Genomic DNA, 16,551 nt, shown 5'->3' with positions numbered 1-16,551 from the left:
AGTCCATGCAGCTTATTATGTGACTTGTTAAGCACATTTTTACTCCTGAACTTTTAGGCTTGCCATATCAAAAGGGGTTGACTTGAGACATGTTTTTATACATTTGTAAAAATGTATGTGTAGGCCAGTGAAACAAAATCTCAATTCAATCCAAATTCAGGCTGTAACGCAACAAAAATTGGAAAAAGTCAAAGGGTGTGAATTCTTTCTGAAGTTACTGAAAAGGTGACTCACTTCTTACTGAAACTCCAGGAGGAAATTAAAGCAAGGCACACAATGTACGGAATCCTGTAGCACACAGTCAAACATGTGCGCACACGCAGGTGCCGAACGGATTTGGTCAGATCTACAATAAAGATAAAAACCAACATTCACTTAATTCCAGGAAGCACTTTTACTCCAGTGTAACATAATACGCCAGGAGTCAGGACGCAGGTGCGGAAGGTGAGTTTAATAAAGAAATTATTCGGAACGTGAGAAAAAAACAATATTACCTAATGACTGATGTCAACTCTGGGCTAAATGAAGAGGGAGTAATCACAGAGTAAATGATGACCAGGTGTGCATAATGATGGACGTTGACCACCTGAGGGTGGGAGGCAGCAGGAGTAGGCGAGACGGTGGTACACCCTGCCAAAGGTGCTTCAACAAAGTACTGAGTAAAGGGTCTGAATACTTACGTAAATGTGATATTTCATATTTGTATTTGTTATAAATTTGCAAAAAATTCTAAAAACCTGTTTTTGCTTTATTATTAAGGGGTATTGTGTGTAGATTTAGGGGATAAAAAAAATAAAAAATACAATAAGGCTGTAACAACAAAATGTGGAAAAAGTCAAGGGGTCTGAATCCTTTTCGAATGCACTGTATGGTATGTGTGTTTGGTCCACAGCCATTGGATTTAAAAATGCTTTGTTATAGACAGAGGCCTGTGATTGGTCAGATACAAGTGTCATATTTTCCTAATAAAACACCATAGTTAAACTGTGCTCAACCAGATATTAGCATTAGCATGTAGATTCCGTAGAGCGAAATGGCTTGCGTTGAGTCCTGGGTTCCCACGGACACAGTAGTATTTTTCCTGAGCCTGTGTGACTTAGGATGTGAAATCTGAAAGCACTTGAAGCTAGGATGTCCCTCCTACAATTTCATTTTTTCTTCTGACTGTCCATCAACTACTGGCTGATAACCTAAACATCACAGCCACTGACAAAGCACATGCTTGCAATTGTTACATCGTAGCGCAGCAGGAGTGTGTTTTTTCATCACGGGTATCACATTCAGAGATCGATATATAGCCATTCATCGCAAATAATGAATAGATTTTAATCAAAACAGTTTGTCATAGAGGGACAATATTAATATGAGATGAAAGGCAAGTTCTTGAGGAGTTCAGGAAGCTAAGCTAGAGCTCTGTGAAACATTCACAGCGATGGGGGCAGACGTTTTGATCAAGAGAGACCTTTAGAAAATATGCACATTTTCTCTAACACTAAACATACAGATATGTATTTTACAGTTATAAGGAAGTTGAAATCGTATACTTAGTCGTGTTTTATAATCTGATCATGCTATATTTAGAAAGCATATAACCTCATTTCAAGCCTTATTCAGACACAGTTTTGTTGAATAGGAAATACATCGTATAAAATATTTTCTATTTGTACTGTGTACTTGAGTTTGTGTCCTCAAATGTAACTATACCTCAACAATGTATAAACTATGTTTAAGAGAAAGGTGAGATTTGAGCCTTTCTTTGAGTAGGCCTATGCAGCATTACTAGTTATTGTTTATGGCCCTCTCATGATAAATGAAGATTACATTTAGTTACATTTAACTGGTGAACAAAAGACCCAGCCGCCCAGAACATGACACTAGCCCAGGACAGGACTAGACTAGTAGAACACTGAACATTCATTTTGTTGAGAGAGAGAACAGGAAGAATAATAGATGCATGACAGATAGATACTTGAGCATGTGTCATCAAACGTGACTACACAGCAGCAATTTATAACTATGTTTACCAGAAAGCTGACATTTTAACCTTTGAGTATGCATCATTGCGTAGATTCCATGTAGTTACATTTAGCTGGTTAACAAAAAGACCCAGCAGCCCAGAAGATGACACTCGCCCAGAACAGCACTAGAGTAGTACATCAAGAAAAACACTTAATTGTGGTGAGAGAGAGAATAGGAAGAGGCCTTGACAGTGGGTCTCCTCCCTCTGTTAATAGCTAGCTAATACTAGAAGCATGATAGATAATTTCCTTTGTCTCTACTCTCTTTGTACTAGATGAGTATAATGGTTTCAGATTGAAAGACGGACCCATACTTATATAATAATAGATGCATGACAGAATTTCCTTTGTCTTTACTTTTACTATATGATTGATGACTTTCTCTATATGATTGGGGCGGCAGGTAGCCAAACCGGAAGATTGCTGGATCAAATCCCGGACCTAGCAAGGTAAAAAAATATGTCATTCTGCTACTGAACAAGGCAGTTAAGCCACTGTTCCCCGGTACGCCGCCATTGTAAATAAGAATGTGTTCTTAATAAAAAGATAGGTACTATAGATGATCTAGGGACATGTTTATGGATTTGATATCGTCAGGGGAAAACCTCTGGTTGAAAATGTTGAGGTGGAAGCAAGCACTTCAAGAGTCTTTCACTCCCTCATATGGCTTCCTACCTCCCTGTCTACACACCCCCACAGTGTGTGAGGGCGGGGAGTGAGCAGAGAGCCGTATTCACACTCTCTTGACAGAGTGATGCTGACACACTCAGTTGAACTGGCAGCTGCTGCCGCTGCTTCTAGAAAGAGGTGTGTGTGTGTGTGACTCCACTCCAGGGAGAGTAGACAGAACAATTTCCAGTGCTATACAAAGGAGAGAATCTGTACAGGAGGGGAGAACTCAACAGAAGTCGGTTGACATTGGGATATTATGCATAACAGCGGTAAGTGCTGTGTTGTGGCGCGTGCTCGGCAGTGATTCTTTTCAGTTTGAGATCTATTTATATGACTTGTGAGCGGCGGGAAGATGTTTTGTTATTTCATTTCATGTAGAATACTAATGATTTATGATGTGATCTTCCAAGACATTGGTTCAGCTTTGATCTAACTACTAAAGGAGCACCATTGTGAGAAGTGGCAGAGCCAAACTCCATGCGCTCCGGACCGCTGCTGTCCGCTGCACCTACCCAACTATTTTTGCCTCATATTTGGCATTTTTTATGAAAATCTTAGAATATTTGGCCAAGGAACGTTTCTGGTTGATCTAAACCAGTAAAACAGGAAGGGAAACGGGTTCAAACAGGATGAGTGCCGTAGCAGCAAATATGTTGAATAAACAACTAATAAGCATGGAGAGGCTCATAAATTTGACCAAATTACCTTATAATCTTTCAGTCTAATACCGCCATTTGCTTATTTGTCATCAGAACAACATATTACACTGCACCGACCTGGTGACAATAAAATATTTATATATATTTTTTTTAAACATGCTTTTTGAAAGTAGTTAGGCCTACTGTCCTCTAAGTTTAGCTGGAGCAAATATTATAGATATACTGACAGGATACAGGTCTCTCCGCCCTAACGAGGGCTATATCAGACTGCTAATACAGGACTACTGAAGGCCCAGTGCACTACATTTGTGAATACATTTTTTTTTTTATATACAGTACCAGTCAAAAGTTTGGACACCTACTTTTGAAGACATCAAAACTATGAAATAACATATGGAATCATGTACTAACTAAAAAGTGTGAAATATCAAAATATATTTTATATTTGAGATTCTCCAAAGTAGCCAACCTTTGCCTTGATGACAGGCTCTTGGCGTTCTCTCAACCAGCTTCATGAGGTAGTCACCTAGAATGCATTTCAATTAACAGGTGTGCCTTGTTCAAAGTTAATTTGGGGAATTTCTTTCCTTTTAAATGTGTTTGAGCTAATCAGTTGTGGTGTGACAAGGTAGGGGTGGTATACAGAAGATAGCCCTATTTGGTAAAAGACCAAGTCCATATTATGGCAAGAATAGCTCAAATAAGCAAAGAGTAAACGACAGTCCATCATTACTTTAAGACACAAAGGGCAGTCAATTCAGTGGCAAAATCCATCAAGCGCTATGATGAAACTGGCTCTCATGAGGACAGCCACAGCAAAGGAAGACAAATTTAACTCTGCTGCAGAGGATAAGTTCATTAAGAGTTATTGCAGCCCAAATAAATGCTTCAGAGTTCAAGTTACGGACACATCTCAGCATCAACTGTTCAGAGGAGACTGCGTAAATCAGGCCTTCATGGTTGAATTGCTGCAAAGAAACCACTACTAAAGAACACCAATAATAAGAAGAGACTTCCTTGGGCCAATAAACACCAGCAATGGACATTAGACCAGTGGAAATCTGTTCTTTGGTCTGATGAGTCCAAATTTGAGATTTTTGGTCCAACTGCCCTGTCTTTGTGAGACGCAGAGTAGGTGAACGGATGATCTCCGCATGTGTGGTTCCAGCCGTGAAGCATGGAGGTGGTGGTGTGATGCTTTGCTGGTGACACCATCTGTGATTTTAACCAGCATGGCTACCACAGCATTCTGCAGCGATACGCAATCCCATCTGGTTTGCGCTTAGTGGGATTATAATTTGTTTTCCAACAGGACAATGACCCAGCACAACTCCAGGCTGTATAAGGGCTATTTGACCAACAAGGAGGGTGATAGAGTGCTGCATCACATGACCTGGCTTCTACAAATCACCCGACCTCACCCCAATTGAGATGGTTTGGGATGAGTTGGACCGCAGAGTGAAGGAAAAGCAGCCAACATGTGCTCAGCATTCCAGGTGAAGCTGGTTGAGAGAATGCAAAGCTGTCAACAAGGCAAAGTTTGGCAACTATGAAGAATCTAAAATAGATTTTGATTTGTTTAACCTCTTATCACGGCAACTATTTTGATACATTCACCCTGGAAGGTAAATAATGTACTTACATTCAGTAATCTTGCTCTGATTTGTCATCCTGAAGGTCTCAGAGATAAAATGTAGCATAGTTTTGTTAGATAAATACATTTTTATGTCCAAATGTAGGCACTGGGATCTACAGTTTGACCCCACTCAATTGATCAATTCGGCACATTTGGGCAAACTCCTGACAGACTTGATACAAAATTTTGTGCGGTAATGTAATTCTTCACTGGATCAGTTGGAAACTTTGCACACACTGCTGCCGTCTGGTGGCCAAAATATAAATTACACCTAGACTCCTATCTGAAAGTATAGCCTTTCACTTGCATTTCAATGATGATGAAAGAAAAAAAAAAACACACCTCAATGAGCTGTATACGTCCATAAGCAAACAGGAAAACGCTCAACCAGAGGCAGCGCTCTTAGTGGCCGGAGACATTAATGCAGGGAAACTCAAATCCATTTGACCTCATTTCTACCAGCATGTTAAATGTGCAACCAGAGGGGGAAAAAAAACTCTAGACCACCTTTACTCCACACACAGAGACGCGTACAAAGCACTCCCGCCATTTGGCAAATCTGACCATCAACTCTGACCATCAAATCCAATTTTATTAGACACATGCGCTGAATAGAACAGGTAGGCCTTACGGTGAAATGCTTACTTATGAGCCCCTAACCAACAATGTAGTTTAAAAAAATACAGATAAGAATAAGAAATAAAAGTAACAAGTAATTAAAGAGCAGCAGTGGAATAACAATAGCAAAACTATATACAGGGGGCTACCTGTACAGAGTCTATGTGTGGGGGCACCGGTTAGTTGAGGTAATATGTACATGTAGGTAGAGTTATTAAAGTGACTATGCATAGATGATAACAGAGAGTAGCAGCAGTGTAAAATGGGGGGGCGGGGGGGGGGGGGATGCAAAAAGTTTGGCTAGCCATTTGATTAGATATTCAGACTTCTTATGGCTTGGGGGTAGAAGCGGTTTAGTAGCCTCTTGGACCTAGACTTGGCGCTCCGGTACCGTTGCCATGAGTTAGCAGAGAGAACAGTCTATGTCTAGGGTGGCTGGAGTCTGACAATTTTTAGGGTCTTCCTCTGACACCACTTGGTATAGAGGTCCTGGATGGCAGGAACCTTGGACCCAGTGATGTACTGGGCCTTTCGCACTACCCTCTGTAGTGACTTGCGGTCGGAGGCCGAGCAGTTGCCATACCAGGCAGTTGCCATACCAGGCAGTGATGCTACCAGTCAGGATGCTCTCGATGGTGCAGCTGAACCTTTTGAGGATCTGAGGACCCGTGCCGAATCTTTTTAGTCTCCTGAGGGGGAATAGGTTTTGTTGTGCACTCTTCACGACTGTCTTGTTGTGCTTTGACCATGTTAGTTTGTTGGTGATGTGGACACCAAAGAACTTGAAGCTCTCAACCTGCAGCCCCGTTGATGAGAACGGGGGCGTGCTCGGTCGTCTTTTTCCTGTAGTCCACAATAATCTCCTTTGTTTTGATCACGTTGAGGGAGGGGTTGTTGTCCTGGCACCACAGGTCTCTGACCTCCTCCCTATAGGCTGTCTCGTCGTTGTCGGTGATCAAGCCTACCACTGTTGTGTCATCGGCAAACTTAAAGATGGTGTTGGAGTCGTGCCTGGCCGTGCAGTCATGAGCGAACAGGGAGTACAGGAGGGGACTGAGCACGCACCCCTGAGGGGCCCCTGTGTTGAGGATCAGCATGGCAGATGTGTTGTTACCTACCCTTACCACCTGGGGGCGGCCCATTAGGAAGTCCAAGATCCAGTTGCAGATGGAGGTGTTTAGTCACGCTTTGCCTGTTTGATGGTTCGTCAGAGGGCATAGCAGGATTTCTTATAAGCTTCCGGGTTAGAGTCCCACTGCTAGAAAGAAGCAGCTCTAGCCTTTAGCTCAGTGCGGATATTGCCTGTAATCCATGGCTTCTGTTTGGGGTCACTGTGGGGACCACGTCATCAATGCACTTATTGATGAAGCCAATGACTGATGGTGTACTCCTCAATGCCATCGGAGGAATCACGGAACATATTCCAATCTGTGCTAGCAAAACAGTCCAGTAGCTTAGCATCTGCTCCATCTGCCAACTTTTTTTATTGATCTAGTCACTGGTGCATCCTGCTTTAATTTGTGCTTGTACTTTGAAACTATGCAGACATAGAAGGCTCACTTTTACACAAACTGTACTTAGAGTTGGGAACCCATGAGGAGGCTTTTTCAATGTGCACTTCCGGTTAGAGTTTCAAGTACAGGTTTGTGACTGTGTGAGTGTGCAGTCGTGGCCAAAAGTTGAGAATGTGGAAATTAATATTTTTGTCAGTTTGCTTGCGTCAGTGTCTTTAGATATTTTTGTCAGATGTTACTATGGAATGCTGAATTATAATTGTGTCAAAGGCTTTTATTGACAATTACATGAAGTTGATGCAAAGAGTCAATATTTGCAGTGTTGACCCTTCTTTTTCAAGACATCTGCAATCCACCCTGACATGCTGTCAATTAACTTCTGGGCCACATCCTGACTGATGGCAGCCCATTCTTGCATAATCTATGCTTGGAGTTTGTTAGAATTTGTGGGATTTTGTTTGTCCACCTGCCTCTTGAGGATTGACCACAAGTTCTCAATGGGATTAAGGTCTGGGGAGTTTCCTGGCCATGGACCCAACATATCGATGTTTTGTTCCCCGAGCCACTTAGTTATCACTTTTGCCTTATGGCAAGGTGCTCCATCATGCTGTAAAATGCATTGTTCGTCACCAAACTGTTCCTGGATGGTTGGGAGAAGTTGCTCTCGGGGGATGTGTTGGTACCATTCTTTATTCATGGCTGTGTCCTTAGGCAAAATTGTGAGTGAGCCCACTCCCTTGGCTGAGAAAAACCCCACACATGAATGGTCTCAGCATGCTTTACTGTTGGCATGACACAGGACTGATGGTAGCGCTCACCTCGTCTTCTCCGGGCAAGCTTTTTTCCGGATGCCCCAAACAATCGGAAAGGGGATTCATCAGAGAAAATGACTTTACCCCAGTCCTCAGCAGTCCAATCCCTGTACCGTTTGGAGAATATCAGTCCGTCCCTGATGTTTTTCCCGGAGAGAAGTGGCTTCTTTGCTGCCCTTCTTGACCCCAGGGCATCCTCCAAAAGTCTTCGCCTCACTGTGCGTGCAGATGTACTCTCACCTGCCTGCTGCCATTCCTGAGCAAGCTCTGTACTGGTGGTGCCCCGATCCCGCAGCTGAATCAACTTTAGGAGACGGTCCTGGCGCTTGGACTTTCTTGGGCGCACCGAAGCCTTCTTCACAACAATTGAACCGTTCTCCTTGAAGTTCTTGATGATCCGATAAAATGGTTGATTTAGGTGCAATCTTACTGGCAACAATATCCTTGACTGTGAAGCCCTTTTTGTGCAAAGCAATGATGACAGCACGTGTTTCCTTGCAGGTAACCATGATTGACAGAGGAAGAACAATGGTTGGAGTCATTAAAACTCATTTTTCAACCACTTCACAAATTTCTTGTAAACAAACTATAGTTTTGGCAAGTCCGTTAGGACATCTACTTTGTGCATGACAAGTAATTTTTCCAACAATTGTTTACAGACAGATTATTTCACTTATAACGCACTGTATTACAATTCCAGTGGGTCAGAAGTTTACATACACTAAGTTGACTGGAAAATTCCCAAAAATTATGTCATGGCTTCAGAAGCTTCTGATAGGCCAATTGACATAATTTGAGTCAACTGGCGGTCTCTAGGAGACAGAACGCGTCTCCTTCCTGAGCGGTATGACGGCTGCATGGTCCCATGGTGTTTATACTTGCGAACGTGATACCTTCAGGCGTTTGGAAATTGCTCTCAAGGAAGAACCAGACTTTTGGAGGTCTACAATTTTTTTTCTGAGGTCTTGGCTGATTTCTTTTGATTTTCTCATGATGTCAAGCAAAGAGGCACTGAGTTTGAAGGTAGGTCTTGAAATACATCCACAAGTACATGAACGTACTTTGGTGCGAAAAGTGCAAATCAATCCCAGAACAACAGCAAAGGACCTTGTGAAGATGCTGGCGGAAACAGGTACAAAAGTATCTATATCTAAAGTATAACGAGTCCTATATCGACATAACCTGAAAGGCCGCTCAGCAAGGAAGAAGCCACTGCTCCAAAACCGCCATAAAAAAAGCCAGTATTACAAACCAAACACACCTGTGAGGTAAAGCATATTTGACTTTCAACAGTCAACAAGAAAACTTGCAGAACAAATAGGCAGTTTTACTGGCAGATGTCAATGATGAGAGTGGAGAGGCGAGACACACCTTTGTCTTTGTTAGATGGACATGGTATCGTGGCCATGACACCATCGGCAGGAAAGCCATTAAAGCCTTGTATTTACAATGGACCTAAACCTAAGTGCCTGGGAAGTATACTTAAGCAATAAGGCTCGAGGGGGTGTGGTATATGGCCAACATACCACGGCTGTTGCGTCATGCCTAAAAACATCCATTAGCCGTGGTATATTGGCCATAAACTATAAACCCCGAGGTGCCTTATTGCTATTCTGAACTGGTTACCAACGTAATTATATTAAAAATTAAATGTTTAAAAATTTAAAATAAATGTTTTGTCATACCCATGGTATGCGGTCTGATATACCATGGCTGTCAGCCAATCAGCATTCAGGGCTCAAACCACCCAGTTTATAATCAGACGCCAGTACACACACACGTACATGAAGCAGAAATGAATACATCAAAGACAGACAATACTGATATCCAGAGCCATTTATTTTAGCATGTCTCTACTTCTAACTGTTGTTTAATTTACCAATGCAAAATGACCCCAGTTTCATATACGGTAAGCGGTGGTGAGTGGAGTAGTGTCACTGGATGTCCCTTTCCAGTTAACTCCAGATCTACTTGAATCAGACAATTTGCAGACGATTGTTTCTTGAACCATTGTCCTTTATGAGAAAATGACACTTAAATCAGTAAACAGATTCATGCAGGCGTGGACTTTACTGTAACACACAGACAGTCAATATTCTCATTAACACATGGGGGGGGGGGGGGGGGAAGCTGAGATTTAGACAAGACAGCAATACCTCATCTTACTCAGGCAAAGAGGGAGTCACAGGAAGAGATAAGGATGGAGAGAGGGAGGCACAGAGAGGGGAGACAGAGATAGATACAAGATTCTGAGCGAGTGACCCTATTAGGCAGTGGATAGCGGCAGCGTGGTGATGTGCTGGGAGTCCCAGGCCCATCCATGATCCCCCTTGGTTTATACCCAGGCCAAACGGGCGGAAACAACCTATTCTCATCCCCGCTCTCTCACTGTCATTGTGCTCCCAGAGCTATCCTGATGCCCTCCATTGTGTGCCGAACGCTTTCCGCAGCTCTCAGGAGTTCCGATGGATCGTCGCCATAAACCCCTCTATTATGGCAGAACCCCCAGCACCACGTTTGCTGCGTTGGCTTTTACCATTCACAGGCCACATTTTGGACTTCTCAGCTAATGTCACACAAAGCCACACCAGGAAATCAGAGGAGAAGCACACAACAGAAGTACTTGTTTTTATGATATGAAACTGATTTAGTTTAAAGCCTATAGATTTAAAACAGGTGTAGAGGGATTGGGGTGACTGGAAGGGCAGCTTCTCTGAGGTGTGTGTGGGGCCTCGACTCATCTCACTTCAGTCTCTCGGTGGACCCACTCTCCCCAAGTAGAACCCCACCAGCCACTATATTTAAATTTACGTTTTAGTAATTTAGCTGACGCTCTTATCCACAGCGACTTACAGGAGCAATTAGGGTTAAGTGTCTTGCTCAAGGGCACATTGACAGATTTTTCACCTAGTCATGTCAGGGATTCGAACCAGCAACGTTTTAGTTTCTGCTCCAACACTCTCAACCGCTAGGCTACCTGACCACAATACTCAGCGTGTGTCCGTAAATTCAATCTGGAGTGCCAGTGCGCTCTGGGCTTTGGGCTGATCCGAGCGTTCTGACCTCACATCAGCAGTCAAGCTAAGTGGCTAACGTTGGCTAGCCACTTCCAGACACGAATGTGAGAACCTCACCGACCATTTTACTCACCCTAGCAGAGCTGGTTAGGCTGCTTTCATGTTATCCAGAGCGTTGGTGACTAACTGTGCTGCTGGCAACAATTTAAGTGCGCTTTGTTTTGCTGATGTTTACCGACACTGGCCGTATTCAACGGGTGTTGAGCATTCGTAAATTCATCAGTTATTCTGCACTCTGACACAGTCAGACGAGAGTGCTCTGAAATCAGAGTACATTTAACTGACAGTCTTCCTCCAATGTATGTACAATAACATAATCCAGAGATTTTCGGTACATTAGGAGAGGAGTTGGAGTTTAAAAGTGCGTCAAAGTACAAATAATTGCTAGATTTGTGTGTTCTGTTAAATGTTTGCTCAGCCCACATGCTCTATATATATGTAATGTATACAATAACTATCTCCTGATATACCTGACCATATTGAAAACTCAATGTCACTCTTGCTAAATATAGTTTCAGAATACTCAAATCTCAGGGTATAAAATTACCTTGGAAACCCCTAAAATAATGGCAATAGTTAAAACAAAACATTCATGATCTACAGCAATCCTTTAGTGGACCACAAAAAATATATAAAATACTTAGGATGCTAAATAAGTGACAAACAAATAGAAATGTGTCTCATTACTCAACAATATGAAAGCAGAATATTTCCTCTTCAGAATGGCATGGCTCTCGAAGTTGTTAATTGATTTCTCGGTTACCACACCGAAGACATTCTTATAAAAAAAGCATACTTGATCATAAGACTTTATATGGGCAAATAAAAATAGAATAAAAAGGAAAGTTCTACACCTTAAGTCTGAGGGTGGTGTTACGTTCCCCCAGCAAGAAAACCAAACATGTCACTCAAACAGAAAAGGGAACTAACAAAGTCACTGACAACAGCCAAAACAGGTGGGGTTTTAGGAGGGGTTATAAAAAGACTCTCATAGGGGTGTTCATTGAAAATTGCATAGCAAGAACAACTATGACCTAAAAGACACCCACCGTGAACACCCACTAAATTTGCCCACACAAACTTAGACAGGAAGCAAACCAAAAAGTTTAGCAAAATGAATAACAGGGAAGATCAGACACAGGAATGTTTTTCCAGAAATCAAATCGGGAGCACCAACTAAAAGGTGTTGACCCCCCCCCCCCCCCACAATTCATCATTATGACACTTTATTAGCCCGACTAGCTTTAAAAAAAATCATGGAGATTATAGAAGCAAAAGCTATGCTAAATAAGAGTAAATACTACAACTTTACATTAAAAAAATAATTTTTAAGTCTTTACATTAAGTTGCTTTTGTACCTGTGTTGTAATTGCTCTAGTAATGATGTTGTATTCAAGCTGCAATATGTAACTTTTTTAGGGAGACCGACCAAATGCACATAGAAATATGAGTTATAGAGCTTTCATTCTCATAATTTGCTATTTCTATGCATCCTGTTCTTTAGTTTAGTTTTTGCATCTTTTACTTTGGGTTTTGTACACCAGCTTCAAACAGCTGAAAATACAATATTTTTGGTTATGGAAAAGATATTTCACAGTGGTTTAGATGGTGCAATGAGTCTTCACAATGACTGCTTGTTTTGTCACATCAACTGAAATTAGGCAAAGTATTAGAATTTTATCAACTAGGAAATGGCAGAGCGATTTCTGCATATTGCATCTTTAAATAACAACATTGTATTAAGAACTTAATACATTCTAGTTAGAGTAATTACAGAGTAACTACACAGGTCGAAGAGCAGTCTAACGTAAACAGTTACCAGATGTTTAAGAACTCTATCACACCCAAAGGCAAAATTGTAAAATTCCGTTTTAGACTAGTTGATTGATCGGTTTGTCTGTTTTTCTCTGAGGAGGATTTTATTACACTTAACTCTCACCACATTGGGCCATTAGAGTAAAACGTGTACTCTCTGTTCCATTTCAGAGCAATGCTCGGCACCCTGGGGACGCTGGATGAGTCTGAGCAACTATGAGGACGGCTGTGTGTGAGTCAGTAACAACAGGAGTGTGAGTGACTTGCCGGACGGAGGCGATGGTTTCCGGGAGGCTCCTCATGTGATTTTCCCTGACACACCCATGCCTCCTGCTCCATGTGGGAAACCTAGGATGGAACACACACACTGCTATGCACAGTCACTGGGACAACTGCCTGTGCAGCCACTCTTTCACACACTGACACGCATCACCGCCGCCGCCACCGCTCAGACTTGACAGAGGAAGAACCCCAGAATTTTCCAGAACCAATTTTCCGGTATGTTTGTGAATCTTCGGCGAATCCGCAAGTGCCAGTGCTTGCAGCTAATGACCACGTGCCTGGTGCTGTCGGTGGTGATGGTGTGCTGGGATGGCAGCGTGGTGAGCCACGTCAAGGCCTACTCCTACCGCTACCTGGTCAACCGTTACACCTTCATCAACAAGAGCTTCACCATCCCGCGGCAGGAGGCCCACATGTTCAGCAACCACCGCTACCTGCTCAACCACCCGTATAAGTGCTCACGAGAGAAGAATGTTTTACTGCTGCTGCTAGTCAAGTCCTCCCCAGAGAACATTGAGAGACGGCGAGCCATACGGTCAACGTGGGGCAACGAGACCTACATCCACCAGACCCTGGGGGTGACGGTGAAGGTGGTTTTTGTGCTGGGCCTCCCCAAGCAGCAGGAAGCTGCCCATACTCGGAGGAGCCGAGGGGGCACCCAGGACAACCTTGTCCGTGAAGACCGCTTGAATGGCGACTTGGTCCAGCAGGACTTTGTGGACTCGTTCCACAACCTAACCCTCAAGCTTCTGCTACAGTTTCGGTGGGCGCACTCCTACTGCCCGCACGCCCGCTTCCTCATGACGTCTGATGATGACATTTTCGTGCACATGCCCAACCTGGTGCGCTACCTTCAGGACATAGACAGGAAGGGCGTTACAGACTTCTGGATCGGTCGCGTGTACAGAGGCGCGCCACCCATCCGCCAGAAGGAAAGCAAGTACTATGTCCCATACGAGATGTACCCGTGGTTGGCATACCCGGACTACACGGCAGGGGCGGGTTACGTTGTCTCTAGAGACGTGGCGAACAAAATCTACCAGGCTTCGTTGACCCTCAACGCCTCGCTGTATATCGACGATGTCTTCATGGGCATCTGCGCCAACGCCATGGGCGTGTTGCCGCAGGAGCATGTGTACTTCTCAGGTGAGGGCAAGGCGCCCTACCACCTGTGCATCTACGACAAGATGATGACGTCGCACGGCCACGTGGCCGACATATACGAACTCTGGAAAGCCGCCACGAATCCGGAGGTCAAACGGGTCACGTCAGGACTCTTTGGGAAGTTGTATTGCACAGCTGTGAAACTCACCCTTCTCTGTAGACCTTATTTCTTAAACAGCTACCCCTGCAAGGCAGCCTTGTTGTAGTACAGTAAACCTATGTACTGTGTTTGGTCCAAAATAGAGCGAGGGATCATTTTGTACCAAATTTTTCTTTCATCGGTCTCCCGTCATTTGAAAAGGATGAAGGAGGGAAGGCCTGTTTTTTTGTGTTGATGGAGGAAGATACTCATGAGTCAAATCTATTGCTGTAAATTTGGGTTTTACAGTGACCTATCTATATGGCTTTATAGTGACCGTCTATCTATATGGCCAGCAGTGGTCCAATTCTTGATATCTTTACGATGTAATGAAGAGCAGAGACTGAATGTGATGAATAAGGAGATGCTATCCAGAGATAAGGATGACAAATAGGATTCTAAGTGAATTTCCACACCCACATCTCCTTCCATTAAACTAATTGAGAGAATGGCCTAAAATTCTGTTATTCTGTTGGTTATGCTGCTGTGGTTTAAAACTAACTGTGGATGGACACAATTGGCTCATTGTCTGTCGTTTCACAGTAAGGTTTGCTAAAGTTAAAAGGACGATACCATTTATTTTTGTAAATTTCAAAACGTACCCAATGTCAAGGATGCATTTGAAACTGACAGCAAGCATTTCAAATGGATGTTGGGGGTCAAAGAAGTCTTCAAAACTCTGCAGCCATAAGGTGGCAACTGTCTTAGGTGAAGCAGTACATTAATGTGTAGCATATGTTTGAGTTATTAGTGGTGACTAGTGACATACTGTGCCCGTGGTTGGCATACCCAGACTACATGACAGGGATGGGTTATCATGTGCGAGTGCCAAAAGTGTCTGTTACGAGGTGGAAAATTCCACAGAGATTCAAAGTATTATGCATATCAGCTGATCTCTTATCATTAATTAATATTTAAATGAACATTAATGAATTGTTCTGTAAATTAAAGGAGGATGAAGGTGGGAAATATACATCTTGTTTCAAGCAATTTCTTTGTATTACATTTGGAAACCCTAACCAAAGCATATAGGAAGCCTTTTCAACCTGTCGCAAAGCAAATAAGAAACAAACAATGAGGTGATATAGACTAACTGTGAAACAAATTAATCTCAGAGAAAGGTTGTTGAACCACAGATCATATCCAACCCCTTTCATGGGTTCTCTCTCTTCACCATAGCAACTGTATGTTGAGCAGCGGGTGGGGGAGTGGGTTAGATGAGTGACACACAAGCCTCACCACAAAGCTCTGGGTTGTGTTCCTGTGGACATTCTGCATGATGGCTGTTGACATGAGTTCACTCTTGATATACAAGCCGGTGGAGGTTCTTCCAGGATGTACGTCTGTAGAAATATTTAATATAATGAAACATAAGCCTGTAAATTAAATAATTGTAATCATTATAGCTGTGAACTATTGAGGGCAAGATGAGAATATTAAGCAAACAAATGCCTCATTGCCAGTGTCTATATACAAACGTATGTGGACACCCCTTCAAATTAGTGGATTCGGCTATTTCTACACACCCATTGCTGAAAGGTGTATAAAATCGAGCACACAGCCATGCAATCTCCATAGACAAACATTGACAGTAGATTGGCATTACTGAGAGCTCAGTGACTTTCAACGTGGCACCGCCAGTTCGTCAGATTTCTATCCTGCTAGAGCGTTCAACTGTATGTGCCGTTGTTGTGAAGTGGGAACGTCTAGAAGCAACAACGGCTCAGCCGCAAAATGGTAAGCCATAAAAGCTCACAGAACGGGACCGAAGAGTGCTGAAACGCGTAAAAAGTTCTAAATTACCTCTAGAAGCAACATGAACACAAGAACAGAGCTTCATGAAATGGGTTTCCGTGGCTGAGCAGCACACAAGCCTAAGATCACCATGAACAATGCCAAGCATCGGCTGGAATGGTGTAAAGCTCACCGCCATTGAACTCTGGGCAGAGAACGCTACCTGCCCCAATGCATAGTGCCAACTGTAAAGTTTGTTGGAGCAGGAATAATGATCTGGGGCTCCTTTTCATTGTTTAGGCTAGGCCCCTTAGTTCCAATGAAGGGAAATCTTAACACTACAGCATACAATGACATTCTAGATCAGTGGTCACCAACCTTTTCTGAGTCAAGATCACTTTTGCAGTCAAA

General features: G+C 43.0%; 1 protein-coding gene across 2 annotated transcripts; it reads left to right on the top strand.

Annotated features, from left to right (window-relative positions):
- Positions 1-371: 371 nt before the first annotated feature.
- LOC109872332 (lactosylceramide 1,3-N-acetyl-beta-D-glucosaminyltransferase A-like) lies at positions 372-15,379 on the top strand. Of its 2 annotated transcripts, none has more exons than XM_031806375.1 (2): positions 372-444; positions 12,993-15,379. In XM_031806375.1, the coding sequence occupies exon 2, from the start codon at positions 13,322-13,324 to the stop codon at positions 14,471-14,473; it is 1,152 nt and encodes a 383-aa protein (XP_031662235.1). In that variant the 5' UTR covers positions 372-444; positions 12,993-13,321; the 3' UTR covers positions 14,474-15,379. The 2 variants fall into 2 exon arrangements, with proteins under 2 accessions (XP_031662235.1, XP_020319123.1); XM_020463534.2 differs by lacking the exon at positions 372-444 and adding an exon at positions 2,754-2,959.
- Positions 15,380-16,551: the final 1,172 nt, after the last annotated feature.

The sequence above is a fragment of the Oncorhynchus kisutch genome, linkage group LG27 (genome assembly GCF_002021735.2).
Source record: "Oncorhynchus kisutch isolate 150728-3 linkage group LG27, Okis_V2, whole genome shotgun sequence".
Taxonomy (NCBI): domain Eukaryota; kingdom Metazoa; phylum Chordata; class Actinopteri; order Salmoniformes; family Salmonidae; genus Oncorhynchus; species Oncorhynchus kisutch.
This window is presented reverse-complemented; position numbering and strand designations above follow the sequence as displayed.

Bases quoted from the DNA above. Each gene is read 5' to 3' on its own strand.
- LOC109872332 (XM_031806375.1), top strand. From the start codon at position 13,322: ATGTTTGTGAATCTTCGGCGAATCCGCAAGTGCCAGTGCTTGCAGCTA.